The 12,428-nt window shown below is 37.6% G+C and overlaps 1 protein-coding gene across 1 annotated transcript in view; it reads left to right on the forward strand.

Moving 5' to 3' along the window:
- The first annotated feature begins 2,775 nt into the window (after window positions 1-2,775).
- Ccdc73 (coiled-coil domain containing 73) overlaps window positions 2,776-12,428 on the forward strand; it is a 140,632-nt gene continuing 130,979 nt past the window's right edge. Inside the window, exon 1 of the mRNA XM_041679268.1 lies at window positions 2,776-2,907. Within this exon, the coding sequence (XP_041535202.1) occupies window positions 2,776-2,907 (132 nt within the window). The remainder of the gene's footprint in view (window positions 2,908-12,428) is intronic.

Consider the following 12,428-nt stretch of genomic DNA (forward strand, 5'->3'; position numbering starts at 1 on the left):
TGATATTGAGGTCTTTGATCCATTTGGACTTGAGTTTTATGCACGGTGAAAGATGTGGGTCTATTTTCATTCTTCTACAGGTTGACATGCAGTTGTGCCAGCACCATTTGTTGAAGATGCTTTCTTTCTTCCATTGTATACTTTTAGCTCCTTTATCGAAAATGAGGTGTTCATAGGTTTGTGGGTTAAAATCCGGGTCTTCTATACGATTCCATTGGTCGACTTCTCTGTTTTTATGCCAATACCACACTGTTTTCATTACTGTGGCTCTGTAATAGAGTTTGTAGTCAGGGATGGTAATGCCTCCAGAAGTTCCTTTATTATATAAGATTGTTTTGGCTATCCTGGGTTTTTTGTTTTTCCATATAAAGTTGATTATTGTCCTCTCAAGATCTGTGAAGAATTTTGATGGGACCTTGATGGGGATTGCATTGAATCTATAAATTGCCTTTGGTAGAATTGCCATTTTTACTATGTTGATCCTCCCAATCCAAGAGCAAGGGAGATCCTTCCATTTTCTGGTATCCTCTTCAATTTCTTTCTTCAATGCCTTAAAGTTCTTGTCAAATAGATCTTTCACTTCCTTGGTTAGAGTTACCCCAAGATATTTTATGCTGTTTGTGGCTATCGTGAAAGGTGATGCTTCTCTGATTTCCCTCTCTGCTTCCATATCCTTTGTGTATAGGAAGGCGACTGATTTTTTGGAGTTGATATTGTATCCTGCCACCTTACTGAAGGTGTTTATCAGCTGTAGGAGTTCTTTGGTGGAGTTTTTGGGGTCGCTTATGTACACTATCATATCATCTGCAAATAATGAAAGTTTAACCTCTTCTTTCCCAATTCGAATCCTCTTGATCCCCTTATGTTGTCTTATTGCTATTGCTAAAACTTCAAGCACTATATTGAGGAGGTATGGCGAGAGTGGACAGCCTTGCCGTGTTCCTGATTTTAGTAGGATGGCTTTGAGTTTCTCTCCGTTTAGTTTGATGTTAGCTGTCGGCTTGCTGTATATAGCTTTTATTGTATTTAGGTAAGACCCTTGTATCCCTAATCTCTCCAAGACTTTTATCATAAAGGGATGTTGAATTTTGTCAAAAGCTTTTTCAGGATCTAATGAAATGATCATATGATTTTTTCTTTCAGTTTATTTATATGATGGATTACATTGATAGATTTTCGTATGTTGAACCAGCCCTGCATCTCTGGGATGAAGCCTACTTGATCATAATGGATAATTTTTCTAATGTGTTCTTGGATATGGTTTGCCAGTATTTTGTTGAGGACTTTTGCGTCGATGTTCATGAGTGAGATTGGCCTGTAATTCTCTTTCTTGGTTGAGTCTTTGTGTGGTTTTGGTATCAGAGTGACTGTAGCTTCATAAAAGGAATACCAAATTACTTTTGGTCGTGGTGTTTATCACAGCAACAGAAAGCAAACTAGAACACTTATTATCATTGCTAATACTCTGAGAGTATCAATCTTTTTTCCTGTGGTTGATTTTAAGATTTTTTTTCACATTATTTTGGGTCACTTCGCTGTGATAACTGTGTTGATTTTTTTTATTTACTAATTGTGGCCAGTCTACTTCAAACATACCAGTTGTCTGTTTTTTTTAAAATTATGTATCTCAGATAATAGAGATTTCAATGAATTAAAAAAGTCTGCCAGTGGCACATACTTATAATCGATGAGAGGCTGAGTTAGGAGTATTGGAAGAGGGAGGTTAACGTAGGGAGACCCTGTCTTAACAACACCATGCTGTTTGATAATTTCAAGACTGGCCTTATTTTTTTAAACATAGTAATTATATGCTAATGAAGTGCGTATCTGCTTCTCTTGTCACTCGCCTCTCTTTGCTGGTTCCTATAATGCCATACATCTTTCTTCTCCTCGTTAACTTTGTGTGCTGTTTATGGTCCTGGAAAAGCTCTGTGTGAAAATTGTTTATCTCAGGATAATAGGAGGAACTTTATTTGCTTCTTCAAGTTTCTTCAGGACATTACCAGTGTGGAAGCATTTAAAACTGTGTTAATAGTTTGAAGTTTCTTTCACTTAACAAGTGTATCTGAAATTAAAATTAAGGTAACTGTTATAGAAGTTAAGACTGGGAGAAGGGAATGTGGCAACAAAGGGGCCTGTGATAATGATAGGATTCTGCATTTTGATTGTGATATTAGTAGCAATAAATGTGCACAGTAGTATGCATATATATATACACAAATAAATCTATGTATCACTGTACAACTGTATGGATTGTACTAATATCAGACATACATTTTAAATATTGCATCATTGTTATACAGGATGGTAATACTGAAGATGTCTCAATGATACTGGAGATGTCTGGTTCATAGGACTCCCCTGTGCTTATCTGTGCAACTGCTTTTGAGCTTATAATCATGTCAGACTGGGAACACTATTCTTGCAAAGTAGCTTCATGTGAAAGCAAAGTTCAGAAAGAGAATGCATGGCATCAAGCCTCTGGTGAAGGGTCAATATTAGGAACCCAGCCTTCACAAGTTTGGTGTGTAGGGTTAGAAAGTGTAGTCTTAAAGGGTACACAGGTACAAGAAAAACCCTCAAGCATGAGAAGTAGAATAAAGCCATTGCTGCCAAGTGTCTTTCTATAAATATTGGAGTATGAGGGATAGCAGCATTATTATTTAGTGTTGAACTTGGAGGATTATGGGGTAATGTCTTTTTATGGTAGTTGTGGGTTTTCTAGAAAAACATAAGTAATCTTTTTGAATTGCAGGAAATGAAATAAATATTAACATGGAGGATAGCACCAAATCCTCATCATCTACCTTCACGCTTCAGAGTTCTTTAGAGACAATGGCTTCTATTCAGCTCCTGGATTTCAGAACAAATTTACTTGAAGCAGTGGAAGAGCTGCGCATGAGAAGGGTGAGCCCCTCTTAAGGTTTTAAATAGAAAGCTTTGATTTTCCCAGTTTCTTTTTCCTTTCAAGACTCCCAAACAACCTCCTATTTATAAAGAAAAAATATAGCTTTGTGGAGTTGGTTCTCTTCTTCCTCTTTTACTTGGGTTCTGGGGATCAAACTCAGCTCAGAAGGTATGTGTGGCTAGTATTTGTAAAACGTACAGGCTTTAGCAGGTATGTTGAATAGTTTTTCTGTTCCCTTGACACCGCTGAGGCTGAGAATAAGGCATCTTAATTGAGACTAGACTGTAGGTAGGTCTGTAGGGCATTGTTTTGATAGATTTGGGAGGGTCCATTTACCCAGGGTGCCACCCCTGGGCGGATAGTTCTGGATGGTATGAGAATTTGAGCAAGCTAGAGAGAGCAAGCCAATAAGCAGCTGTCCTTCCTCGCCTTTGCCTTAGTTCCTGCTTCCAGGTTCCTGCCATCATGTCCTGTCTGGATTTCCCTGGACTAAAACCTAGAAAATTTGATAAACTCTTTCCTCAAGCTGCTTTTGGTCATGGTATTTGTGCTGGCTAATTTTATGTCAGATTGACACAAGCTAGAGTCATCTGAAAAGACGGAACCTCAATTGAGAAAATGCTTTCATAAGATCCAGCTGTAGACAAGCCTGTAGGACATTTTGTTAATTAGTGATCGATGTAGGAAGGCCCAGCCTATTGTGAGTGGTGCCATCCCTGGACTGGTGACCCTGGGTTCTATAAGAAAACAGACTGAGCAAGCCATGAAAGAAAGCCAGAAAGCAACGTATGTTCACAGCCTCTGCGTCTGCTTCTGCCTCCATATATCTGCCATATTTAAGTTCCTTGTCTTCAATGATGAACTGTTATATGGAAATATAAGTGCAATAAACCCTTTCCTACCCAAGTTGCTTTTGGTCGTATGCTGTAGGAATTCCTGCCACCAGTAGTCTTTAAGTTACCCGCCCACTTGGGCATGGCCTCTTATGCTGATTAAAAGCATGTGTCTAGTCTCTTTTCCTGCTGTGGGATTTGGTTGCTGTTCCCTTTCCAGCAGAGGATTGTGATCTGTGAGTCTACACCTAAAAAAATAACCTTCTAATATACTCAGTTCTGAGCTAGTGTGGGATTTCTTTTAAGCATCCTTCTTCAGTCGTGGAGTTTTATCACAGCAATATTAACCCTAACTAAGACAGTGTTTTTATTATAGCAATAGAAACCCTAAGACAGCAAGATAGCTTTATAATCCAAAACTTCAAAAGCATTCTCTTCTGGGATTGTGCTGATCTAAGTCTGAAACTGTATTGTTAACTCTATTGTAGGATAGATTGCAGCTGCTTCTGGAAAGAGGAAATGAACAAAAGCCACTGTAGTAGTAATCTGGTTTTATTTGCTTGGCTTTGTTTCGGTTTGTTTTTGTTCTCATCTAATGTTCATTATCGACCAGTCACTCTCTTAGGTACTTTGTTGTTAGCATTTCTTTTCTTTTTTTTTATTTTTAAAACTTACCAATTTTTTAAAGATTTATTTATTTTATATATATAAGTACTCTCTCTGCATGTATGCTTTTATGTCAGAAGAGGGCATCATATCCCATTATAAATGGTCATGATCCACCATGTAGTTGCTGGGAATTGAACTCAGGGCCTTTGGAAGAGCAGGTGCTCTTAACTACTGAGTCACATCTCCAGCCCCCAATAAGTATTTTGTTTGTTTGTTTTGTGTTTTGAGTCAGGGTTTCTCTGTGTCCATCCTGTCCTGGAACTTGTTTTATAGACCAGGGTAGCCTCAAACTCACAGAGATCAGTCTGCCTCTGCCTCCTGAGTGCTGGGATTAAAGGTGTGCGCCACCACCACCTAGCTAGTATTTCTTTTAACATTTGCAAAATCTCATCTTCTAGACAAGTGAACCAACACTCCTGGTCTGAAAATAAGCTACAAGTGAGAAAAAAAGCTGAAACATTATAAACTTTGTTCTAAGTTTTAAATTATTGAAATTTACTATTATAAATTTCATGCTATTTAAGTTACCTATTAGTGTAATATCTTATATAAAGATTTATATAAAAGTTATCTATTAGTGTAACAAAAATGTGTTTAAAGAAGAAATCCTGCAAAGTAATTTATAAAGTAATCTTTATAAAAACATGTCTTGATGAATGTAAAATGTTAACTTTCCTAAGTGAAACAACTTCAAGACACTAAAACTTCATGCTTTATGTTTCAAATGTTATATTTTGTTTGTTATTTGCAGATTGAAATGCACAACTCTTTAACTTTCTTCTGAGGAGGACTGGGTTTGATCTCCAACATCCATTAACAGCATGTGTGGTAGTTCAAGTAGTTAATCCCAGGGAGATAGAGTCAAGAGGTCAGAAATTCAAGGTCATCTTGGGCTACATAGTGAGTTTGAGGCTGGCATTGGCTACATAAGATCCTGTCTCAATCAAAGAAACCTTTGCTATTTTTTGGGTTAGTAAAAGAACAGTGCATGTATTCAGTTAGTGTGTATGTGCATATCATTTGTATGTGTGCGTGTGTGCACGTGTGTGTGTGTGCTAGAGATCAAACTTAAGTTTTTAAAAAATATGTTTATTATCTTTTTGAGATGGTTCACAGAAATTGCCTACCTTCCAAGTGCTGAGATTAAAAATGTGAGCCACCTTGCCCAGTTTTAATACATATTTTTGATAATTCTTTGAGAATTGCATATATTTTAGTTAAAAATTTATTTATTATTTTATTTTACTGTATGAATGTTTGCCTGCATGTATGTGTATACATGTGTACCTGCTTCCCACAGTGAAGAATGAGTCAGATCCCCTGGAACTGAAGATACAGACATCTGTGATCAATCATGTGGGTACAGGGAATTGAACCTATGTCCTTCGGAAGAGTAATCAGTGCTCTTAACTGCTGAGCCATTTCTCTAGCCCCTCTATATATGCTTGTATGTGTGGCCACCAACTGGAGTGTGTTCCATTTATGAGATGCCACACCATTAAGGAAAACTAACTCTCTCTCTCTCTCCTGGAAGCTATAGTTCATTATCTAGGGGTAGGATTTCATGACTACTACTCTTTATATGCTGAATTTTTGTCAAGCTTGAGCTTGTATAGGTCTTGTATATGCTTTTACAACTACTGTGAATTCTTTTGTGTAACTACCATTTTATATCTGGAAAACAGTTTTGCTGTTGTCATCTACTGCCTCTGGCTCTTACAGTCTTTCTTTTCCATTTTCTGTGTTATAGAGGTCCCATTTAGGTCGGAAGACTTGGCAGTGTAGGCTGAAGTTTCTGTCCTGCAAGCTGCTCCTAATAACTACACAGAGGCTTAATATTATATAAATGCTCAGGTTTATTACTAGCTAACTCTTACATTTTCAATTAACCCATATTTTTATTTACACTTGCCATGTGACGTGGCACCTTTTCTCAGTACAGCATGTCCATCTTGCTTCTCTCTGCGTCTGCTCCCTACTCTTCTGATTCTACTCTTATTCTTCCCAGCATTTTCTGTTTGGCTCTTCCCCTAACCTTATCCTGTCCAGATGTTGGCCAGTCAGGTTCTTTATTAAACCAATCACAGAAAACATATATTCCCACAGTGTAAAAGAATATTTCACACTGCAGTCTCTTATTCTTTGCAGCTTATCTACTATGGGTCTCATGTTAATTGCCATCTCATCCAAAAAAGAAGTCTTTCTAATGACTTTTGAAAGATGCAGTAATTTATGGGTATAGCAATGTCATTAGGAGTAGGTTTAATACTATGTTCCTTTTGTTAATTAATGGCAGTAGGTTGTCCCCTATGGTATATGACCTTTCATTTTTTCTTTCTTTCTTTCTTTATTTCTTTCTTTTATTTATTTATTTTTTTTGGTTTTTTAAGACAGGGTTTCTCTGTAGCTTTGGAGCCTGTCCTGGAACTAGCTCTTGTAGACCAGGCTGGCCTCAAACGCACAGAGATCCACTTGCCTCTGCCTCCTGAGTGCTGGGATTAAAGGTATGAGCCACCACCACCTGGCGGCATATGATCTTTCTAGCCATATGTTTTTGGTCTCAATAATGGTACCAGGTATGGGTTCTATCTTGGGAAGTGGCCTAAAACCCTAGAAAGGGGTTGGATACTCCCATGACATTCATGCCACTACTGTACTGGTGGGCATATCTTGTCAGGTTGGTCATTATTTTAGCTCATAGATTGAAGGCATAAGTCATAAACAATGCCACACCAGTTTGGGATTATGATTAATAGGGTGGTATTTATTTAAAGGGGAAAAAACTTACAGATCACCGTCCCAGACAACAGCCCTCTGCGCAACCAGGAAGGGAGTCTAGTCTCCAGCGGAGCAGGAAGTGAAGAGAGAGAGGAGAGGGAAGTGGCCGCTTTTTTAAAGGGAGAGAGACCACGCCCCAATGGGCTAGTATCTCAGTGGCTATAGGCTGGAGGAGTGGAAGGACCTCCCGCAACACCTCCCCCTTTTGTTTAAGTAAGAGAGTTCTAAACCTACTATGAAATTATATACAATAAGTACAAATATCCTATTCTAACTAGCTTAGGTCTTGTATAATAAATAACTTGGCCAAGTCATGAGAGAAAAGTAACTACATTTATATAGTCTTCAACCCCATTGAAGATCTGAGAAGGGAAATAGTGTTACCTGAGTAATTAGGAAGTTCAGTAAAACAACTTCCAAAACATGCAACAAATCACAGAGACAACTAGCTACCTGGGCAATCACCCAAAGTCACGTTAGCAGCATTGAAGCAACCAACTTTGGCTAAGGCCTAACATAACTGACATACCATTTTCAAAGGCAAGCAACTTTTCAAAACTATCTTACCCTGTCTTGGCAGGATATGACAGTCCTGTTTTATCCATTGATGCACGCTCTGTATCTCTGTCAGTGGTTGAGGTATGGGCATTTCTTTGCCCAAAGGCCAGTTCTGCCAAAAAGAAAGGCTCCAGGTGGAGTGTCTTTGGTGCTCAACATTGTCTCGGGAATAGAGTGGTGTTGCCAGGAGCAATTGTGTCTCACTATCACAAAACTCTGAGTTAGATTAAAAGCCATTTTCTACAGCTCATTGAAGAAGTTGAAGATTATCTATCTATACTGAGTATAATCTCTATATATCTAAAGAACCTGATTAGTCTAATTATAAATGACAAACTTAGATGACTATTAATCTATATAATTCTCAATATCTATCTAACTTAAAGACTAAGACAATAAACGACTGTGAAACAAATGAGGACAATGACCTCCAAATATAAACAATGTACAAATATACATTGCAGTATGGTAAATATATATCAATACACAAACAATATATAAGTATCTTAATCAGAGGTAGAAATGTACACTGCAATATGGTAAATATATACAATATATATCAATACAATATATATCAATACATAAAAAATATTTTAAACAGAGGTAGAAACATGCATGCATACAATAGTCGATATAATTTAACTTTGTATCAATATACAAGAATCAATACCAATATATTTGTCTAAAAACAGTAACTCACAATTATAAATCTATTATCCCATCATCCCTCTTTTTTTTTTTCAAAATGATCCCTGAGCTTATAAAATTCCTCCCCCAACCCTCAATCATATACTAATTATAATCAACCCCTAAATGATGTCCCTAAACCCAAGGGCAAACTTTACTGGGAGAGGGGACGTCGTCCTCTAGAATTACTTCCAGCTGTCATGGGGGCGACATTCTTTCTGGGGGATCCTGTGAAAGTAAAATGATGGTTAAATTTCAAGATCAATGTCTTTTGAAATTGCAAATAGTCTCTGAGTATTTTGTGCAGGTCTGGCCAAAATGTTGTATAAGATGTGTACAATTTCAGTTAACCAAGTTGGAACTGTCTTGTGCAGCTGGTACCCAAAGCAGGTCTTGTAGTAGCGCTATCAGTATCATGACGTCATATCAACCAGGTGGAGTTGTTGTTGTGGGGCCCCATCTTCTTCCTGGAAACTTCAAATGTCACTTCAGGAAAAACTCATTGTTCATTGTGAAAAACTTAAACATTAATCATATAGACATATATATATATATACATATATATATTCACTGAAAGGCATGATAGACATAGTCAATGAAAAGTATGATAGATATGAAGAAAAGCAAAGATGTTTTCTAAACTCATATTTCTTTCTGTCCCATATCATGGCTCTTGACATGAGACAGAAACTCCAAGAATTCTGGGTTTTTCTCTTACTAACAGGCTTGGAATTGGAGAGGGACTGAGCCAGAGTCCAACTTCAAAACCAGCTTTATAAATTTAGAAATATGGTTTAATATATTTTACTTACACAACCCATTCAGTTTTCTTGATATTTCCTATTGGGCAGGTATTTTTCCATCTGTCAGTATCCAAACATCCAGGGTCCCTTGAATTTTTCAAAGATGAGTGTTTTCCTGTGGAGATAAGAACAGAACCCTGCCCCCATTCTATATGTTTTTCTTACCACCTGTATGAATGTCATCATTGTGGATGAGTTGTCATTTCTCCTTTCCAAGAGGTTTCTCCTCTTCAAATCGAAACTTTATTAATTTTGATGGTATCCACAATTTTTCTTCTCCTGTGGAAACAAGAGCAAAACCCCTTCCCCAACGTAGCACATCTCCTGACTTCCATTGAGAGGTCAGCACATCTTTGAAATCAATCGGTTGATTTAGTTCAGCAGACTTTTCCATTATCCAATGTCTTTCTGCTGCTGTCGTTCCTTTCTCATTAGCGTTAAGAAAATTCAAGGTTAATAAAGCATTATGTAATCTATTTCTGGGGGTATTTTCGGTCCCTTTCTGTTTGTTCAGCATATCCTTTATAGTACAATTTGATCTTTCTATAACTGCCTGACCTGTAGGATTATTTGGTATACCTGTAATGTGTTTTATATTATAATAATCAAAAAAGCGTTTCATTTTCTTAGATACTTATGCTGGACCATTATCTGTCTTTATTTGCGCAGGTATACCCATGATGGCCATAACTTCCAATAAATGTGTGATTACTGAATCAGCCTTTTCTGAGCTCAGGGCAGTAGCCCATTGAAAACCTGAATACGTGTCTATGGTGTGGTGTACATATTTTAATTTACCAAATTCCATAAAGTGGAACACATCCATCTGCTAGATTTCATTTCTCTTAGTACCCTTTAGGTTACTCCCTCCAGGCAACGGTGTTTGATTATAGAAAGAACAAGTAGGACATCTCTTTATAATGTCCTTAGCTTGTTGCCAAGTAATGGAAAATTCTTTCTTTAGGCCTTTACTATTGACATGATGCTTCTTATGAAATTCTGAGGCCTGCAACACACTTCCAATCAATAATTGATCAATCTCAGCGTTGCCTTGGGCTAGAGGACCAGGCAGACCTGTATGAGACCGGATGTTTGTTATGTACATCGGACAAAGCCTGTTCCTGATTATGTCTTGTACCTGGATAAACAATGAAGTCAACTCTGTGTCATCTGGTATAAATTCAGCGGTTTCAATATGCAAGATAACTCTTTCTGCATATTGTGAATCTGTAACTATATTAAGAGGTTCTTTAAAATCCCTTAGCACCATAAGAATGGCATATAATTCTGCCTTCTGGACAGAATTATAAGGGCTTTGTTCCACCTTACTCAATTCATCTGACTTGTAACCTGCTTTCCCTGATTTATTTGGAACGTACGGGCTCCAGTTATTGGAGCATCACGTATAATTCTAGGAAGAATCCAAGAAGTTCTTTTTATGAGGTTAAGTCTACCACTTTTGGGATAGTTGCTATTAATTTCTCCCAAAAAATTAGCACAAGCTCTTTGCCACGGTTCATTGTCTTCCCATAACTTTTTTATTTCTTCAGTAGTAAAAGGCACTATAATTTCTGCTGGGTCTATACCTGCTAGTTGACGAAGTCTCAGCTTACCTTTTATAATTAATTCAGAGACTTTTTCCACATAAGTTTTTAATTTTTTACTTGGTTTATTAGGTATAAATATCCACTCTAAAATAATATCTTCCCTCTGCATTAGAATCCCTGTAGGAGAAATTCTGGAAGGCAATATGACTAGGATGCAGCTAAGATTTGGGTTCACCCTATCCATATGTGCCTCCTGTAATTTTTCCTCAATCATTGTTAGTTCCATTTCTGCTTCAGCTGTCAGTTTTCTTGGACCATTCAAATCTTTATCACCATCTAAGGTTTTGTTTAAATGAACTATTAGATCAGGTGTTATCCCAACAGCTGGTCGTAGACTGGAAATGTCTCCTAACAATCTTTGGAAGTCATTAAGAGTCTTTAACCGGTCTTTCCTAATTTGTGCCTTTTGCGTTTTAATTTTCTCTAACCCTATTCTGTAACCTAGGTAATTAATAGAATTTCCTCTTTGAATCTTTTCAGGGGCAATTTGTAATCCCCACCTGGGCAAGACTTTTTTTTTTTTTTTTTTTTTTTGGTTTTTCGAGACAGGGTTTCTCTGTGGTTTTGGAGCCTGTTCTGGAACTAGCTCTTGTAGACCAGGCTGGTCTCGAACTCACAGAGATCTGCCTTAGGCAAGACTTTCTTTACTTCTTCAAACATCCTTTCTAAAGTATCTTTATTTGAATCAGATAACAAGATGTCATCCATGTAATGATAAATTATGGACTTGGGGAATTGTTTACGAATTATTTCCAATGGCTTACTTCCAAAATATTGGCGCAATGTAGGACTATTGAGCATAGCCTGTGGGAGGACAGTCCATTGATATCTCCTATTAGGCTGAGAATTATTATAAGTAGGCACTGTGAAGGCAAATTTTTCTCTATCCTTTTCTTGTAACGGTATAGTGAAAAAACAATCTTTCAAATCAATAACTATAAGAGGCCATCCTTTTGGTAACAGAGAAGGCAAAGGAATTCCAGATTGTAGTGGGCCCATAGGTTGAATTACCTTGTTGACAGCTCTTAAATCTGTCACCATTCTCCATTTACCAGATTTCTTTTTTACAACAAACACAGGAGAATTCCAAGGGCTGGTTGATTCTTCAATATGGTGAGCATCTAGTTGCTCTTGCACCAGCTGTTCCAATGCCTGTAGTTTATCTTCAGCTAGAGGCCACTGTTTGATCCATATTGGCTTCTCAGTTAGGCATTTTAAAGGTAGGGCTGTTGGTACCTCTAAAGGTTTGGTATTTGCTGTATGTTCTTGTACAGCCTGAATGGCTGGTAACCTTTTTCCATAATACCTCATCATATCCTTCCCAGAATTATGAGTTCCTGGAACTACAGGAATGTTAATCTGGGTATTCCATTGCTGTAGCAGGTCATGTCCCCATAAATTTATGGCAATATTGGCTATATATGGCCTTAGTCTTCCTATTTGCCCTTCGGGCCCTATGCATTCAACCCATCTTGTGCTTTGTTTTACACGAGATAGGGTTCCAATTCCCAGGAACTGAACATCTACCTCTTGAAGAGGCCAATTCGGATGCCAAGATTCTGGGGTAATGATACTTACATCTGCA

Source organism: Microtus oregoni, unplaced genomic scaffold (genome assembly GCF_018167655.1).
Source record: "Microtus oregoni isolate MIOR12 unplaced genomic scaffold, Mior012 000031F_ref0000149, whole genome shotgun sequence".
Classification (NCBI taxonomy): domain Eukaryota; kingdom Metazoa; phylum Chordata; class Mammalia; order Rodentia; family Cricetidae; genus Microtus; species Microtus oregoni.